At 37.2% G+C, this 19321-nt stretch overlaps 1 protein-coding gene across 10 annotated transcripts in view; it reads right to left on the reverse strand.

The window, feature by feature from the left end:
- LAMA2 (laminin subunit alpha 2) overlaps positions 1-19042 on the reverse strand; it is a 376159-nt gene extending 357117 nt beyond the window's left edge. For 9 of the 10 annotated variants that reach the window (XM_074580763.1, XM_074580762.1, XM_074580760.1 and 6 more), the window contains exon 1: positions 18872-19042. In XM_074580763.1, coding sequence (XP_074436864.1) covers positions 18872-18950 — 79 coding nt within the window. In that variant the 5' untranslated portion in view covers positions 18951-19042. Of the gene's footprint in view, positions 1-16585; positions 16666-18871 lie in introns of those variants that run through there. The other variant, XM_074580759.1, reaches the window with a different exon arrangement.
- Positions 19043-19321: the final 279 nt, after the last annotated feature.

The raw sequence follows: 19321 nt of genomic DNA on the forward strand, positions 1-19321 counted from the left end.
CTGAGGTTTCAAACATTTTCTACTATTAAAAGCTGCAGAAACTTAAAACTTTTTTTCCTGTGTCTTTCAATGAGATAAAGGTATTATTCAGATATCTTTTTTAGTATCTAAAGGAAGACTTGTACACCCAAAAAGCTCATTCATTTTTCCTTAAGTAAACTAGTTGGTCTAATAGATGATCTCATCCTTTCCTATAAGCCTCATACTGTTCGTCCTCAAGTATGAGACCAATATCCTACAATATCAAAGACTAATTTAGACTGGACTGCTTTGGCTTTGGATATGGGGAGTGTCCAGACTACAAAGGACATTAACGTAAATGTATAGGGAATAACGAACTGAATCACAATTCAAGTTTCCAAAAGTTCCAGGATTAGTAGTATAGACTTATCAAACTTCTAAGTACTTCTAAGATCTAAAGCTGGAGAGTCTGGGATAATACCTCAAAACAAGATCTCTGTCTGATGTGCGCAGGACCAATTATACATTAAGAATTTGAGGTGTTGGAGTAGAAGATTGAATATTTGTGTTAGCTATATTTGTTTAGGTTGTATTTTCACTTAAGACTGAGCAGTAAAATTTTATAGTTCTATTAAGCAGTGACCAATCATTATTTTATTTAAACTGTTACACAACAAAGGATGTACCCTTGGCTGGCAAGCTTCACTGCAAGACACACATGAAAGAGGAAAGGGAAGAAGAAAGGGGAAACAGGAAGAGAAAAACAGAGAGAGAGACAGAGAAGGGGGGGAGAAAAAGTAACAGAGAAAGACAAAGAGAAGGTGAGAGAAGGGAGCTTTGTCCTTGTAACCAGGAGTAGGAGTGCTCCTGATCTTGGAGATGGAGCAAAATACTAGATAAGTATAAGTATATGGTCAGTTTTTATCCTTAAGGGGTTTGGTAACACAGGTGACCAAAACTGTATCAGCGAAGAGACCAAAAGATATTCAGAAGATATTAATGAAAGAATTATTCAGAGCTGAGTAACTTTCTCCTCCTCATTCCCTGTTGATACCACCATTCCAAGAACTGTTAAACTTGCATGACAGGATCTTGACTAAATGCTGTGGCCTATATCTGACAGAGTTCAGCAGAACAGAAAGGTTGAAATCAGGCCCATAGTTACAGGGATTTGCCTTATAGCATCACCTTTACAAATCTTCCCTAATTCACTACTTAATCTGCAGGGAAGTCAGTGTAACATTCTAGTTCCTTCTACTGACTCCCTGTTTCACGCTCTCTTGTTTTCAAGGAATGAAATATCTGGCCTATTGAACATTCTGAGCTTAAAGTAAGATTTAGGGTTTCCCATACATCATCTTTGAATATAAAATGCAGGATTTATATACCAAATAAATTTCAAGTTAATTTCAGATAGTAGAAGAGGGGAGAAGAGCACCATGGAAAAAAAGAGAAAATTACAGTAATATAAAAAGATGGAAGTGGCATTTGCTTTTCATGTTTTAGTATAAGAAAGTAAGTTGCAAGGCCAAAATCTACATAGCTTTTTAGAAATTAAAACACAAGACAAAAGATTAAGGATAAAATCCTCCTGCATTTGTGACTTCCAATGTGAACACAACACACAGACTGTCTTCACCTGTTATTTCCTTCACACCAAACAACAAAACAGCATTAGTGGAGCACTGCTTGGAGGACTCCAAGACCATTACTGTTGCATCTAAGCCTGAATCTTTCTTCTCTGCAAAAGAAAACCAGACCTGCTTCAAAATTCTGAGCCTAACTAAATTTATATGTAAGCTAAGACCTCCCTCGCTCAAGAAAAGAGGTCATCAGAAGGTTGCATCCAGAACCTCAGTAGGCCTCCAAAATCTTGAGACAGCATCCGAACCCTTCTGAGAGCAAATAGTAAATCAAGTGTCCACAATTGTTCATTATGCGCACTAGGGCCTAGATTTTTTTAAAAGATAACCTTTATTGTGGCTTTTTCACCCAATTAAAAATGGATTAAATTCTAATAAAAGGCTTTTAAAAAACAAGTAACTGGAGTTCATCTGGCCTTAATAACATTACTTAAAAATGCTCATAGAATCCTCTGCTCGTCAGGTAACTTTATATACGTTCCACATACTGCAGAGAGTTTAAAGACAGGCTCCACAAACCCTGCCTCTCCCAGTTCTCAATTCTCTACATGCCGAAAAATTAAGCATGCTGAAAAGGCATCAAATTGTGCCAGCCCACTGACCACATGTACCGAAAGAACCCTCCACAGTGGTCACGATCTCAACATTGACCTCCGGGTCATGCATAATTGCAATTCATATACTCAAAAGGATAAGCAGACTTCTCAACAACCGTTGTTTGTCATGGCTGGTGCTATTGAGGAAAAGAATCTTCTGTTGGCTCAGCTTTAGATAGAAAGTACAAGAAAATCTCAAAGGAAAACAGCTACATTATATTTTGTTTATTGAAGTTCAGTGACAAGATAGCCAAGTTCCTTTGAAATAGAACTATACAAATCTAGTCAGGTAGTAAGCATGAACCACACCTATTCTCTGAAGTAGTAATGGAGATCACAGCTGCTCCTTTCACAACAAGACTCGTGTTTTGTCATGCTACACAAATGCAATCTTTTTTTTTTTCCTTTCTGTACACAACATTTGCATTTCACAACATAAAATCTCATTTTCAAAAATTCTGATCACATCCTGTACCCCTGCAGATTTGAGAAAAGAACTGAATCCTCCCCCACTTTTCCCCGGAAATCTTCATGACACATGTGGCAACCTACCCCTTGTTAAAAATCACAGAGTCTTTACAAGGATCCTATTAGATCTTAAACACCCTTCCTTCCTGCCCCTCAAAAACCTATTAAGGAAAGATTCCAGTGGGAGAGGAGGAAAAAAACATGGGAATAGTGATAAAAAGTTGCCTACTGGTGATGTGCATTACAGTAGATTTGGTTTGTATCCCAGTTCTTGCAAATCTGGATGCCTTGAGGCTAGTGTAGTAATAATAATAATACAGAAAATCTGAATGAATTTTAAGATATCATCATTTGGCATTACCTACTATCTTTGCCTTATAAATACAGAAGCCAAGTTCAAAATATGATTCTGATTTCTTGAGTTAACTTTTTTTAACAAGATAGAAATTAAAGTAGTCGGGGAAAAAATGAATCAATAAATTTTCCACAGCAACCTCTGAAAGTCTCTTTTGGCCATCCTGAGTTCCTAGGCATGTGGTTGTTACTATATCAAAGTGGCCATCTTCTCTTCCCTGACACTGTAACCCTATAGCGTCTGGAATATTTTACAGGCCTCAATTTCTTTATGTGCATGCAGAATTGTTTTCATTATCTAGAACAGATGAAATTAAATTATTACAGGATGAAAACTATTATTTTGACAGTGTTCCATTATGAGAAGAACAAGGGTTTCCTGCTCTTATCTCCCCTTGGGTTTACAGAAAAAGTCACAATCATACTTATTTCCTGAATTCAGCCTACATGCATTTCAAAATGAGAGCTAGAAATATGTTTTCCCCTCCTTTCATAATAGCAACTTTAACTAATATCACTGAACCATAACTACAGCTGCAATTAATATTTTACTGATGCAATTTCTTTACAGAAGAGATGAGCTATAAGGCAAATTAAAACCATGTCTCTCTAACTCTCACTGAATATAGCTGTGTATTAAAGTGGCTACAGAAGACATTGGTAGTCGGTTTCTATTACCAGTTTTACCACTGAAAACTTTAGTTCTGTCCCTTTATATGTCGTATAAACTTTTGTTTGCCTGCAGTATTTGTAAAAAGATATAGACAAAATATGGCCATCCCATAGCACTCAAAAATGACAGCGCTAAAGAAAAAAAGCAAGATTTAAGTTTAAAAAAGTAGGTTTCAGCTTCTAGCTTGTTTCAGTTCTGGTTATTTCAACATCAGTCTTAGCAATACTACAGGTATCGCTCACTTTCTAAGACTTCAGTTACTGTCACCTCCACCAAGTAGTACAGGATTTGTGAATTTCATCACTCTTCCACATCTAATAAGGCTTCAGAAATACATTGCTGATACAAACTGTATAGCTTCAGTACAGAGAATTTCTCCATATTTGCCCAAAATAATTTAAATCCATGACACTGGCCCAAATTCCATACTAGTTGAGAAGGAGAGGGAGGAAGTAGGTATTTTCACTTGTCGTACTCAACCTGTTCTATGGTGAATTCTTGAATATTAATTTGGTCCAGAGAACAAAAGTAAGCGTGATTTTTCAGCCATGGAGACTAGTCTAGTCTTTCAACATGAGAGGTATACTGTAACTTCAATAATTCTCTCATTGCTGTTCTTTCTTTGCCCTGCTGTCTATGCAGTACTGGTCTCAATTAGTAATTGTATTATCCGGTATTCACTTGTATTTGTTCTTTCCTCATCACCTGCCCTTTTTTCTAACAGTATCAATGTATCAGACAAGAAAGTAAAGTGCCTAAATTGGAGGCAGTTAATCTCTCTTTAGATAAGAGCAAGTCTCCTTCAGAAGTCAAATGAAAGCACCTCAGACACATACTCTGAAGTGCTGTATGAAACAAAATAACTAAAATAATGACTGACAGAAAGAGTATCTCCCTTAATCAAGCTACATGCTTAATGTTAACTGGTATAGACACTTCCCCCAGCACTTAACGTCTCAGGGACTTGGGTTTCTGTGGTAGCATTCTTTTTTGGTTATACTTCTGAAACGCCTTACTGAATTGTTAGAGAAATATAATGTTAAGACACTTCTAGCATAAGAGAAAGCAGCGTTCCTCTCAAAACTTTCTTGAGTCTTTCCAAATATGAAAATCCTTAAAGGAGATAGGGGGCTATTGTGTAACTCTACATATCTTAGAGTGGAAAGACACCAAAGCTCTCTCAGTGTGATAATGCAATGTTGATTTTGGAATTCACGTCTAAACTTATGATGAAAGTCTTCCCAGGCAGAGAAAGAAGAGAAGGGACCAGATCTTGGTGGTTTTATTCACAAATTCTATTCAGCACTCAGAGGCAGCAAAATAAGTCATTGTATTTGTTCATAACAAATTTTGCTGTTAGAGTTTAATTCTACAGACAATGTAATATATTGTACAGCATTTCAACTAAATGAAAAAAAATGCTTACTTTGAAAAGTTAAATCACACTAATTTCATCATCATGGTGACCAGTTTTACTGCCATTGAAGAAACCATGAAAGCAGTTAGTTACCCTGAAGATGCTGCTTTGAATAAGAGTATTTCTACACTATTTCTACAGTGCACTTGAACTAAACTCTCATGTAAATCACAATTGCTTATCATTTGGAAGTATACACACAAAACCAAATACAATAATATTTTTCCCTTTTTGATAGGGAACAGTTAATCATAGATTACAGGACGAATAGGGATAACAGAGAGCATCCATTTATAACAGAGGTTGATTTTGGATCCAAACTTGTTTTATCTGGCATATCAGCAATACTACAGGAAACCATGCTCAGATTAGAATGCATAAGGTTGAAAGATTCACAACATTATCAGATGTCCCATGCTGCTGCTCTGAGTAGCATCTTAAGACTGGTAACAAAATCCAGATGCAAATCTAGGACATTATTTTTTAACCTTTATTTAAATTTATAACTTCCTGTTTATATTGTTCAAATATGAAGTTTGCAAGAGTTTATTAGCAAAGGCAAAAAAATACACTGTGACCTGATTTAGAAGGCCACTAAACTTCTACATCCTTCATGCATTACTTGTCCTTCTAGGGTCTGACTCTGCAAACACAAAGCATTCCACTAATAACTGGATATTTTTCAAAAATCCAATACTGAGGGCATGTAAGCATGTGTAGAATAAGAACACTGAAAGTGTATCAGTCTTAAGTAAAGGACAGTGTCTCTACTTAAACAGCACTTCCTATGCCAGCTTCACCATCCTCTCCACACCACTGAGGATTGCCTTAATCCAAATACCACATTTTAAAAACACACACTTGCCACGTTGCTATTTTTCTAGTCAACAGATACATGTCAGGGGCTAATCATCCCTATTCACAAAGATGGCAATAACAGGATATATTTTAAAAAATACATATCTCTACACAATGGCATACATTGATTAAAAAGCATCAGCCAGAAAAATTTCCTGGAATATTGTGCCGAAATACTTATATGTGGGAAGGAAACCTGACTCCAGCTTCTCTGGGTCCATATGATTCAAGCAGATCAATTACAGGTTTTAAAGAAAACAAATAATCCTGCATCAGGCATTTCAAATAATTGAATGCAACAACAGACCATCCAGTACCAGAGAGCACCTGCCTTCAGAAATGTTGCTATTTTACAAAAATACATTCTAAACAAGAGTGCCTCTTCCTTTGCAAACAAACAAACAAACAAACGAACCCCAACCACAACCTGACACTTTTTCAGAGGAAGACACACGAATGGATGTTCTTCTCAGACAACAACATATTTACAAGAGAAACACTACTTCTGTTTCTGGGCCTACTGAAATAATCCCCTTAAACTTTTTTTTTTTTTAATCAGGCTGAAGACTGAACCATAACCTAACTATTCAAGCTGTGTGCAACTCATCTTTTTCTTTCAGGTCTTGTACCAAGTAAACTGTCAGATCTAATGGTAGGTTCTTCTGTACTAAATTTAATAATGTTAATAGAATAATAAAATTAATTCAGTATTCCATTGGTCATCCACTATATTAAAAGCACAATGCACTTATCTAAATAGCAGTGTACAAGCTTCATTTATGAATGTGGAAAGAACAGCTTAGCTCACCTTCCAAGTACATATCTGTTCTAGATAGATACAAGTAATTTCCGTTTAATGGAAGTTATGCAGAGACATTCCATAGAGAAAGGGGATGGAAGAAGAATAATATTGGAACACAAAAAGCTTCTTACAAGGTTGGGAAATATGACCTGTCTATAGTCTAGAATGTTCTTAAAAATACTACTTTAAAAAGGAAAGTACATCATAACAGCTACAGTCTCCTTATTTGTTTCTCCTTACAGTCAATCAGTCTACATTGCCACAGCTAGGCTATGTCTAGCAGGCAATCTGTCTGCTATAAACTACATGGTCTATATCTCAGGTCTAATTAAAAATACAGATTCACTCAAAACTATTCTCAAAATCTGGAAGTCCTAGACAATTAATTCAGGTAGAAATTTCATGCAGCAACTCTAAACATTATATATGTTGCATCTTAGGTAGAGCAACATACATTGCGATGAAACAAAAGTCCTCCACTGTATAGTACAGCACACTGGGGACAAGTACTGAGTTAAGATGGAAGAAAATTTTAGTAATATATAACATCCACTAAGAATAACTAGATTTAAAATAGGTTACAATTTCAGGGGTTGTTTTGGAACAAAGCTGCAAAGATATTCAGGGAGAAAACAGCTTGTGTGTGTTTGCTAACTTAAAAAAAAATATATATTTAAAACAAAAACACTCATTTTCTTTCATGTTAATTATATTTCCTAGTGGAAACTAAGGCTGAGAAGCATCATATCTTAAAATCTCTTTAGGTCCAATAAGCCTAAATGCACTCTTACACATTAAATCCACCTTAAAAACTAAAATAAGATGCCAGATACAATAAGCTTTGCTAATAAAAATTAATCTAAATTCTTTTAGAATAAGCCTCTAAGACCTTGAGCTTACTTCTTAAGACACTTTATCCAATAAAGGCTGAAGCCCTTGCTGAAGTTTCTTTGCACAGCTAAAAATTACAATAATTATTTGTATGTAAAGAATTATATATCTATTTGAAATTACCACTGGTCAAGTTTTTCATAAAACATACATACACTCATAAGTGCATGTGCAGGAGTGATTAATGTTCATGAAGCAGAAGAGTGGGATTCTAGAAGTACCATCTGATGACACACCAATCAATATTTTGATCCTCACAGATTTAGAACAGCTGTTTCTTTAGCCTAGCTGAGTACAGTAAAAGTAAAAACATCTCAGCTTGGACACAGAAAAGTTTAATTCCTAACAGAAGAGATTACTATGGATCTGCATATGTCATTTTAAAGAACTTCCCCTTGCATGCTGTTTCCACAACTAGTTTATCTTTAAAGCTAATTGGTTTTGTTCACTGTTTAGGTACTGCTACAAAGTCAACCCAGCAGATACAAAGATAGAAACAAAGCCTCATTTAAACAGGAAACAACACTAAATGCTTCTTAATAGCTCTCTGTAGCGACCCTAGTTTTCAACTATAGCTAATGTTTCATTTCAACTATTCATTCTGACAGCTCTGGGACCCTCTGGCTCCTCTTGTTCTTCCAGTCATTGTAGAAATAAACCATTTAAACACACATATGTTCAGCAGAACATTAAGACCGAACAAAATGGTAAATTCTGGGTTGTATACCACCTTTATAAGGACTGGGAATGAAATTCTTGACACGAGGAAGTCAATAAGAATTTCACCGTAATTTCAAACAAACCTAACTTTCACTAAAATGAGTACAAATAACACAATATGAGGTATTTTACTCAAATATTTCAACTAACAGCCATAAAGGAAAACCAGGTAGTGAATGAGAGAAAATTATTTCCTTTGACTCTCTGTGGATTTGGTTTAGCAGGGAATAAATAAATTCTGTTTCACTTCTAGAAAATAATTGTACAGGAACTGTCATACTGGAGACAGATGCTACATTTTTAAACCAATTCCAGAAGTGATTTAAAGGTCTGCTATGCAGAACATAATGGCTTTTTAACATGAAATTTAATAATTACTCAAGTTTATGGAACAGATTGAGCAGAGTAATTTCATCTCATTCTAGACTGTCTTAATAATTTTGACTCACTTTGAAACTAAATGTTGTATTACAGAAGTACTTAGATCAATTAATGAATTAATTCATCAATGGATTTTCAATTAATTACAAATATTTCTTTTCATACTTGGCAGCCAAAATTCCTTGTAATTCCTAGAAATAACTTTACTCTATGGGACAAGAAGAGTCTAAAACAGTGCCCTTCACACACCATGTTCAGTCATGCACCTGAGCAGTATAAACACTCCCCCAGTCACATTTGACCCTGGGGGGTCTGTCAAGTAATCTTAGGCACACACTACTCAGCCACTCAGCTTCTCTTGCACAAAACTGGGAAGAAAACTCTCATAATAGCAATGTAAAAACATAAAGACTGGTAATAATAGAGGAAGAGAGGTAGTAGTTAAAATCCATATTATGCATGTTATAGTAGGGGTTGTTTTCACTTTGCATTTATGAACAAGCTAGGGCAACGATTTACACCAAAACTGTTTAAGCTTACTTTTCCTAACTTACTCAAATTGTCTGTTCTGTGCTGCGATTCTTCATGTTTCCAGACATAAATCTTCCTATGAAAATATTTACAACTAAAATGAAGGAAAAGTGAGACAATGAGAATCTCTTGCATGACAAATGTGCAACTGGTTTGTTTCACAAATGCACAGAACTGAGGTAGAAGATGAAAAGCAGAGTCTGCATTCAAGCTACAGTAGATGTAACCATTTTTGAAGCAGACTGCCTACAAGTTACACCATCTTCCATAGAGATGGAGAGAGTGACATGAAAACTGATGGTCTACAAATGATCATCGGTAGAACTGGAAGTCCTGAGGACTCATAGCAGCTTCCAGATAGATAAGGCAGAACACTTGCTACTTACTGGATCTTTAATAACTGAGCCACAAGAAACTGGCTGCACCCTGTGTAACTGAATGTTGCATTTTTTTTTCATGTTAATTGAAGGAAAGAAGCTCTGCAGACCACTACTAGTATTATCACAGATTACTGAATAGCTTCCAGTATAACTAATGCTCATATCCATCAATTCAATTTAAGACTAATTCCATCCCAGACAGGCATATACCTTGTCAAACCTTTGTGAATTCTTGCATAAATGGAGTTCTTTCCTTTTTTTCTATGATACTGTAGTTTGAGATACTCAGTCATATTCTCTCAGGCCTATGCTCTTCTGAAAACCCACATCTACTATAATACCCCTTATTAATACACCTAATACAAATTCTTTGAAGGCTTATCCATATAATACACAAAAACCACTCTGGCTCTTGCCAGCACAACATACTTATCCATGTATTTACCAATTCTATTCGTTATTATGTCTACAACTGCATTCAGTTCTAAAACTAAAGTTACAAGTTCACCATGTGAGGCCTTCTTAACTATTAGTGTCGCATTTTCCAGCTTCCATTTCCCCTGTAATGAGGCTATTCATATAACCTGTTCAACAATTGGTTATATAATGTCATTATTCTATCAGCTCTTTCAAACCAAGTTCTTTACATCCTTCATAAATCTCAGATTCAAATACCTATTTCCCCTAGAGCTGCTGAGCTAATACCACTCATCAGGCTTAACCAATCTATATTTAAACTGATTTCACAAACATTTTCATGCCAACAACAAATCCTAAACCCAGAGTTGATAACTTAATAAATCAGCATTTCTATCCTCCTGCATCTGCTGTTTAGATCAAAACCCTGAGGGCATTAGCTGTCTGTGTCTTCTATAATGCTAAACACAATCAGAAATTACTGTGTATCTTTCATTAGTTTGCGCATCACCAAAATTTTTCTCTTGAATTACATTATACATTTGATCCAGCACCATATGACCTTCTGTATATATGGCACTTCTACTTTAACCCTAAAGAGCCTGGAATACAAAGACAAGGCTTAACATCAGCAAAGGTTATTTACTGAAGCAAAAAGCTTGGTTTACTAGCAATCATCTCACAGAATATCTAACTATTTTTCTTTTCATTCTTGCAGACAGACATAAATAGCCTTTTCTCCCAAACTTCTCCCCTCAAAAAGTACCTTATGTTCCTCAAGCAATGTTTTTAAGATGAACACTGTCAAACTGTACATGTATCAGTAAGCCATGTGTTCAAATTAAAAGCCACAAATGACTAAAATAAAACCCAGATTTTCTACAGATAATGAAAAACATAGAAACACTGTGCAAAGAACTCTAAACACAGTTTTACTCTCTGTCCAAAGTAACATACTGACCCAAGCATCAATCTCTCTCCTACTAGTGGCATACATGTAATTTTGCTATTTTGCGCTATATTACATGAATTAATCAAGATGAAAAACAACAGGTGAAGGCAAAAAGCAGACCAGCAAAACAAGCAGTTGCATAAAAACCTATCACCAGTTCTGAATCACATAAGTTTTAAACAGATATTCTGGGACAAAGAGATGTTGTAAGTAGAAGCAAAGTACTGTAGAAACAGCCACAGATGCATTAGTATCATGAAGAACCAATACATTAGAACACAGCTGTACCTGATGATCCCTTTAGGTATTACCGTCTAAGAGGGACAGCCAGAAGTCAAATAATGAGTAACAATATTGACTAAAGGATAAGGTGTATCTTCAATGAAGAGACAAATGATGCAGTGTAACAACTTAGGTTCCACTTTATTCTTCTGGGGCACTGTCTAATTTCCCCAAGAACTGACTCAAGCTCTTGATGATGATGATTGTTGTTGTTGTTATTGTTGCTGTTTTTCCCATCACTTTTCTACGCCACAAAAGTTCTTTCACCAATTAAACTATGAGCTTCAAAGTCACTTTTAAACAACTCCTACCAATATGGCAAGCAGGCTCAGTGCATTTTCCCCTCTAGTTAACAAGCTATGAAGTTGATACAAGCATTTAACTATTAATTTCGCTGGCAAATGGCTGCTTTATTCTCCATGTCAAAGCTGCAGCTGGGGGAGGAAACCAAAGCTGCATGCATAATCAATGATTATAGGGTATGCATGTAAAAGCTTCCCACCTACTCTGAATTTAGAAAATATTTGCCATATTTACTATATAAGCATACCAAAGTGACTGGGAGGGAGAAGCACACATACACCGACCCTAAACCCACACAACACACAACCTTAATACAATGGAACTAATTTAGAAGGCTGTGCCCAGCTGTAGAAACACACTTTCCTTAAAAGAAGAATTCAGTGTGCATATTACAAATATATTTTTCAATTAAATGTGTGAGTTTTTTTCCCATGATAAAGAAAACTTTTTTGTGTGAGGGCTCATTCTTCTTTAAAAAGGAGTGACTAATAGAAGATATTATCCAATTATACCAAAATCAAAAGCCAATAAGAAACATACTCTGTTTTATGCTATGTAACATGGATGGGAATTCTTATATTCACAATTGGAGTTTTTCCACGATTTTCATTAAAGTTGACTAAAAATTATCCACAGGGACAAAATGGTACCAAGAATTTATTTTTTTTCAGGTAATATTAACAAATCCAGTGTTGTCAATGATGGCTCAAGATTAAACACATGAAGTGTACTTCTGATGCTCTGCAATCATCTTTTTGCTGCCACTACAAAAAATGCATGCATAATTCACGCAACTAAATCAGATGAGCAACTGCATCACACTCAAATCACTAGCTCTGGGATTTGCACAAACATACATGTTCTATTCATGGTGGTTTCAAATATCAAATTCAAAAGCCCTGTATGTTTTATTTATGTTACTTTTCATTCTTTAAAAGGCATGGATTTCTTCCTGTTTTGTAGAGCACTCTGGCTTTCAGAGGAATCCACGCTACTCATATTCCCTACCATTGCAGACAGGTTTAGAAAATGCACAGAATAGTTATCACAGCAACATAGTATTACGATGCATATTTAGAAATATAGTAATATGTAGAAATAACACTATGTACTTATTCCTTCTGCCAGCCTAAAAAGTGTTCAGTAAAAATTGTATAGCAGTATTCTGTTCAGAATAGTGCATTCTCAGTGCAGGATATACTCCAGGAAAGTTAGTATATAATGCACTTCCCTATAATAGAGATTACCCAGATATTTCTGTGGAACAGGATTACAGGCTGTTGAGCAGATAGCATAAACAGAAGAATACATTGCCATGTTCAGCATCTTCCATCAACACCTAAAGGTAGCCTGAGTGAAAGCAGCATCTAAAACTCTCAGGGTTCATCAGAGGAGCTAGTGTATATGTAGAAAACCAAATTAAATCCTAAATCAACTGTCACTGGAAGTGTGCAGAAAAACAGTGCTTCCAATTTCTGTTTCTTGTAAGTTCCTCTAAGTTCCTGATTGCCAACCCCCAGCTTTGCTCCATTTTTCTGTAGCAATGGGAAATGTACATTATATTTAGAGATATTTTCCAAACTTTTCTGATGAAGAATTCTTCTGATTCTTTCTAAATGACCTCAAAGACTGTCCCCATTCATTTGGGTAGGTGAAGAGTGACAAGATAAAGTCATTTGCCATTAAAATATATATATAGCTATAAAACTAATTTTTTAATACCATTTTGTTCACTTTATAGTGATTTTCTTTTTTATTACATCTTAAAGCTATTAATTATGACAGTAGTAGATACACGTCAGTTGGGACAGAACAAGGCATTGTAATGGTATTTGGATAATCCACTCTGCAGGAATGTTTATTATTCTTCCTGAGGTTTCACAAGAGTTCCCTGGCATAATACTCCTACAGCTGCTTTACAGTCTAATGTTATTACAAGGTCTGATTCAAAGATAATGTCTGCTAGAGGAATCTGGCAGGGAACAGAGTCCTAGGAAAGTCCTTGTGATGGTATGGTGTAACTAATGGGGACTGAACTGCTGAAAAAATTGAGGGTAGTAACAGCTATTTGTTTTATTTTTGCAAGAATCCTGAGAGATCTTTGCTATTTCTCAGAACAAAAATCACACAAATTCAAATTACTTTTTCTGCAAATCTTACTATTTTTCTAATAAAACTAAATTGTAAAAAATAAAAATAAAAAAAAAAAGAAAGGTCTAATCTCTACCCTATCCATGGTACAGAAGCGGTGCGAAATCATTGCTATTTTCTTCGGTACCTCTCTTACCTACATTTTCAGATTGAGGAGAACATCAAAACTGTGGAAAAGCAGGAACTAGGAAGCAGCTATCCTATCAACTACAGTAGCTGGTACAAGAGAATAAATAACTTGTAGTCCTCAGATACTCTAGAGAGAACTCTCATTCAGGAGAAAAATATCCAGTAATTAAGTGCTTATTGTCTAAGAAAAAAATCTGGGAAAGAAAAGGAGATATTCAGATATGCACACTGGTTCACATTTGCATGTATTTGTGTCCTATTACCAACATTCCTGACTCCATAAGGAGTCTGGACTTCAGGGGAAAAAAAGAAAAAAAGGGGGGAAAAAAAAGCAACCCTGCACCAGGAATTCATGCTGCCTCTTATTCCAAAATACTATAATCTCCAAAAACTGTCAGTCCAAGTAGCTGGATAAGAAATTAGAACATGTGTGGGTGGATTCCTTCCTCCAGCCTGAATTAATTAAAAATGATTGTTTGCTGTATTATTTTAGAGCAGATTTTTGGAACAGGTTAAAGAACCATGGTTCTGACTTTAGTATTTCAAGGGTAATAAGAAAGTCTCCTGTAAAAAACTTGTAGGAGGAAAAAATTAATAATAAGGGGTTTAAACATAAAGGGCATCTTATGTTTTTATTTGTTGCTTGGAGAAATTCACGCATTCTTGTGCAAGACCTACCTCATTCAGTTTGGCTACAGTTATTTCAAGTTGAAGCATATATACAAAAAAAACAAATTCATGTCTCCAGTCAGTCTGGGCAATTCTACGTATTTATAATACCTTAGGTTGGCCTTAATTACTGTTTTCCTTTCTCACATTCTAAACCTGAAACACATATTAATACCCTCTGCTTTCACTTTCTCAATCAGTTATTAAACTATAAGAAAATAATACGGACAACTTGTAAGTAAAAAGTTACGAGCAATCACAACATATTTCTGAGAGCAGCATCTCCCAAAATGCTGGGACTGGTTAATCCCTATTGATCAGGCAGCACTAAATACTGCTAAAAGAGTTTCTAGAACTGATCAATATTGGTTTTGTACACATAGATTTTTTTTAAAAAATAATTAAAAAGAAACAAAAATCTTAATTTCCAGATCACTGAAAAGTTTATCTGCAAAAATATCTAGCGGCATATAGAATGAATTTAAAAAGGGTATACACAGAATGTACTACACTGCAGTACACCTTCAGTGAACAACGCTTGTTACCTGTTATAAAACCCTGAAAAGGGATTAAAGAACTCCTTTTTAAAAAAAAAAATAGACACAGAATTTTACACATTGTAAGATGCCAGTCCTTCACAACAGACATGTTCTCCTTCACATATGAGCCCTACATATGTTGACTAACCAGACTGAATGGATTAGATTTTAATCATTCTACCTTTCCTCTCATGGAAGAGAAAATACTTCGGGGCTCTTTCTCCCGAATAGTTATTGATTTTCAGTGATTATCGCAAAGATTTCTACATTGCTTTCAAATTTGGTTGATATTGGACAACAGCTTCAAAATATACTTAGGTGGGAACAAGCTGATAAACAGAGCAATCACTTAAACTGTTCTCAGGAAAGTAGAATGCAAATTTACCAATGTTATTCTTTCCAATACCAACTAAACCATTTACAAGCACCATTCTCCAAATAAAGTCATAAGAATTTTTTTAATGGTTAAATGCTATCAACCATGACAGAAATGCTCTCTATATCATGATTTCAGCTAGGGGGGTTGATCATTTTTGAAAACTGACCTTACTCCAAAGCAGTCCCTGTAAAGAAATAAGAGACTTGACTTTTCACTTTACAGATTACATTAACAAAGCATCTGGGTTTTTGTCCCCAGAAACACAGAATCTAAGTCCACACAACATTCTTCAGCTTTAATATGTGAAATATTAAAATTATGTCCCATTATCCTTCTCTCTTGACTTTTCATAGTACAGTGTACAATATGCACACACGTACACATGTGGGAAGGAATCTTGTAACTCCTCATTTCCATGAGATAACACAGAGAGAACAATTTCAAACTAAACTCTGAAAACTCATTTAAAACCCCTACATCTACAGACAAACTTAAAAATATTAACCAACCTGCCACCACCTATTGCCTAACAGACTGGCACCAGTCATATTCTGCTAACACTAAGTTGATGTTCACCTCTCATATCTCTTTTGAGTGAGAAATTTCACTTTGACTTTATAAGCGTCCTATATACTTCACCCCTTGGAGTCAACTTACACTTCCGATTTGTGAGATGCTAAGAAACACCTGTACTCCATGAGTTATCTCCACTGATGTCAGCAACTGACACCACCGATCAAGTTACTGTGCAGCGTATGTTCCTCAGCCCTGTCTCTACTATTCACACCTTTCACAGATACATAGCTTCAGTTCTCTCTCATGATAGATAACTTAGACTTTTTAATAAAAGATGAATCCTTCAAGATCAAAGCAAGTTTTTTATTCCTTTGTAAACTACTCCTCCTCCTCTCACATTCCACAGGAAAGATGAACCACGGTTCAAGATTCAAAAGAAACATTATATAGCACTTCAGTAAGTTTGCCTTAACTGCAAGTTATGCATACCTTTAAGAAACACTGTTACAGAATGCACATGCCTTTTTAGCACTAATTCTTCCTTTTTATGATAAATTCTATATAAGTACTTACTGTTCAAACAACAGAAGAACAAATAATATGTGTAGCTGAAAAAAAAAAAAACTTAAATTTATCTCCACGTTTCTGAGCACAGTAAATTTTCTACTAACTTAAGTAATTTAAAAAAAAAACTAAAAACAAAAAAAAAGAATTACAGACTGTTCTCATATTTGAGGTGCAAAATGTTCTTGAACTGTTCTGTTCTTAAAAACAACATGGGAATTCATTGTGATTTCTCAAATACTGTTTTTCAAAGCATTGCAGCTCTGTTACATAATTTTCTCCCCAGACATCCGACTGGTGCAAACAATTAAGAGAGCAGTACTTACCATCCAACATTATGGTTATTACCAAATAACTATTAAATGGAAAAAAAAAAAAGTTCTGAGGCTAAAGGTATAAACCATGGGTCTAGTAACATTCTTGTACATGTTAAAAATCCCCCAGGACTTCAGTGAAGTCAGACTTTTCAAACTTGTTGCATTAGAAAGGAGCTCATTACTTCTTTGCATGGGCAACAGTGTGATATCTACATAGTGCTAGCACCTCCTAGCAGCTGTAACAGATCTTAGAAGACAGTAAATGGCTTAAAAATTTGGCAGGCCAGCACTTGAATTCAACTGTGAGGTTTAGAAGGTCCCATCATCACATTATTAACATTTAATTAAAAGTCCTAGTGTTCCTCACTGAATTACCAGAACTCAGTTATAACATAATACCAATGATGCAGCAGATAAACACCCAAGACACCCACTTCTAATTTAAAAGGAAAACAAGGATCATATCCCTTCACTGCAGAGGTTAAAAAATCCAAGACAGTGCAGAAAGAAAAGGGCATTCTCCAAAAGTGCCTGTGTGCATGTGTGAGTGAAACAGAAAGAATATTAAAAGAAATGCCAAATCAGTATTTTTCCAGCTGAAAAAATGAATTAGCTGGCAGGGGAAAAAAGGAAAAAAAGAAAAGGCAAGAAGAAAATGCATGATGTACTATATCTTAAATGCTCTACTTTTAATATCTCAGTCTTCAATGTTTACCAATAAGTCATCATCTAAACGCAGTCTAATTCTGGATGAGTTTTTATCTACACAGATACTTGATAAACTGTCGTTTATCCTTACACAGTAAAATTGAGTCAGCTGCCTGAGACACTTTTTTTCATGAAATAACAGTACATCATAGTTTCCAAAGTAAACCCTAAACCCTAAAAATTCCTAATCTAAAGTGTTCAGCATATAGAGCGACATCAAGGTCAAGCAGAAGCTTGCTGTTATTCCGGTGGCTTTAATTAGTTTTATTTTAACACACCCATGGTATCTCCTTACTGCATGCTTTTTAGCAAGGCTAAAAATGTAAAGAGCAGCAAATGCAGGCACCAGAAGGAATACTGTGAGCTGAAGAACGGTTTTAAGGATTTCCTGTAAGAGCTGATACATTTAATAAAGTTTATTTCTCTGATATCTGTACCTCACCCTTTTTGATCTTTCCACATGACACTAACTGAAAAGGCAAACAAACAAAAAACGGTTAGTGTCAACACACCTATGGAATACAACTGTTTGTGTAAGACACTGACTACTCGTACAGGATACAATTGATTCTCTTCCCATTCCAGTCGTGATTAGTTTTTAGCACCGAGAAAAGCTTTGTTACTAGGTAAGTGTATCAAATTGTCACCTTAGGTAAAAGCAGCCCGAGCAGCCCTCATTTGTTTCAATACAGCCTACCAAGCTTCTCCTAATCAGAGAGATGCCAACAGACGGGCACAACACGGGGAGAGGGCTGCCAACAGATTAGCCAGTAAAACTGTGATGCTTCGGGGACCAGGACCCGTAGTCCCTAAACTATAATAATACGTATGATTTGCCCCTCCACGTTCAGTCACAATGCAGCTCACCTACCGTGCTCGGAACCGTGACTTTGCCTCTTAATAAAAGCGTGTGTCAGAGTTAACGGGGCAGAACGAGCGGGAGACGGAGTGTAACGGGGGGAGCAGACCAGCTCCCTGCCGGCCGCCCCGCGAGGACCACGGCAGCAGCGGGGTGGAAGACCGCGGCCCGCCCGGCGCCACAGAACGCCTCCTCAGACCGGGCGATGTACCAGCCGGTGCTGCCCCGGCAGCGCTGCCCCGCCGAGCCCCCTCTACAGGCTGGGGGTTACTTGTCACTCTCGGTCCCTGTACCCCCGACCCTCCCGTCACCACAAGGGCGCCCGAGGCGGTGGCAAGGTCGCCTCCCCCTCAACGTCCTCCGCGGCCCCGGCCGGGGCGAGTGAGGGACGAGCTCCCCGCTCCCCTGTACCTCTTTGCGGCGGCGGCGGCTGGCCTCGGCTGCCGAGCACCGCCAGGAGCAGGAGGAGCGGCAAACTTCCCCGTGCCATGGCTCCTAGACAGCCGAGCTGCTGTCTCGTCCCGCCCCGGGCCAGCCAGGCGAGTGAACTGCCGCCACCCGAGAAGGGAGAAGAGACCTCGCTGCCCCGGGCCGGGAGCAGGACACACCCCTGCCTGTCCCCCCCTCCCCGCCCCGCCGCTCTCCGCCCCGCGTCTCCGAGGGCAGCCGAGGCGGCAAGAGCGGCCGGTGGGCCCCCAGAGGGGGCAAAGCCCTGAGCCACAGCCAGAGGAGGGGACCGAGACTGCCGCGGCCGGGAGCGCACACGGGAGGCCGCCGAGGCCCGCCCGCCTTTCGGGAGCGGCCCGGCACCGCCGGGAGAGCAAACGCCCGCTCGCCAGCTCGACTCTGGCCGCCGGTCGC

Source organism: Larus michahellis, chromosome 3, assembly GCF_964199755.1.
Source record: "Larus michahellis chromosome 3, bLarMic1.1, whole genome shotgun sequence".
NCBI lineage: Eukaryota > Metazoa > Chordata > Aves > Charadriiformes > Laridae > Larus > Larus michahellis.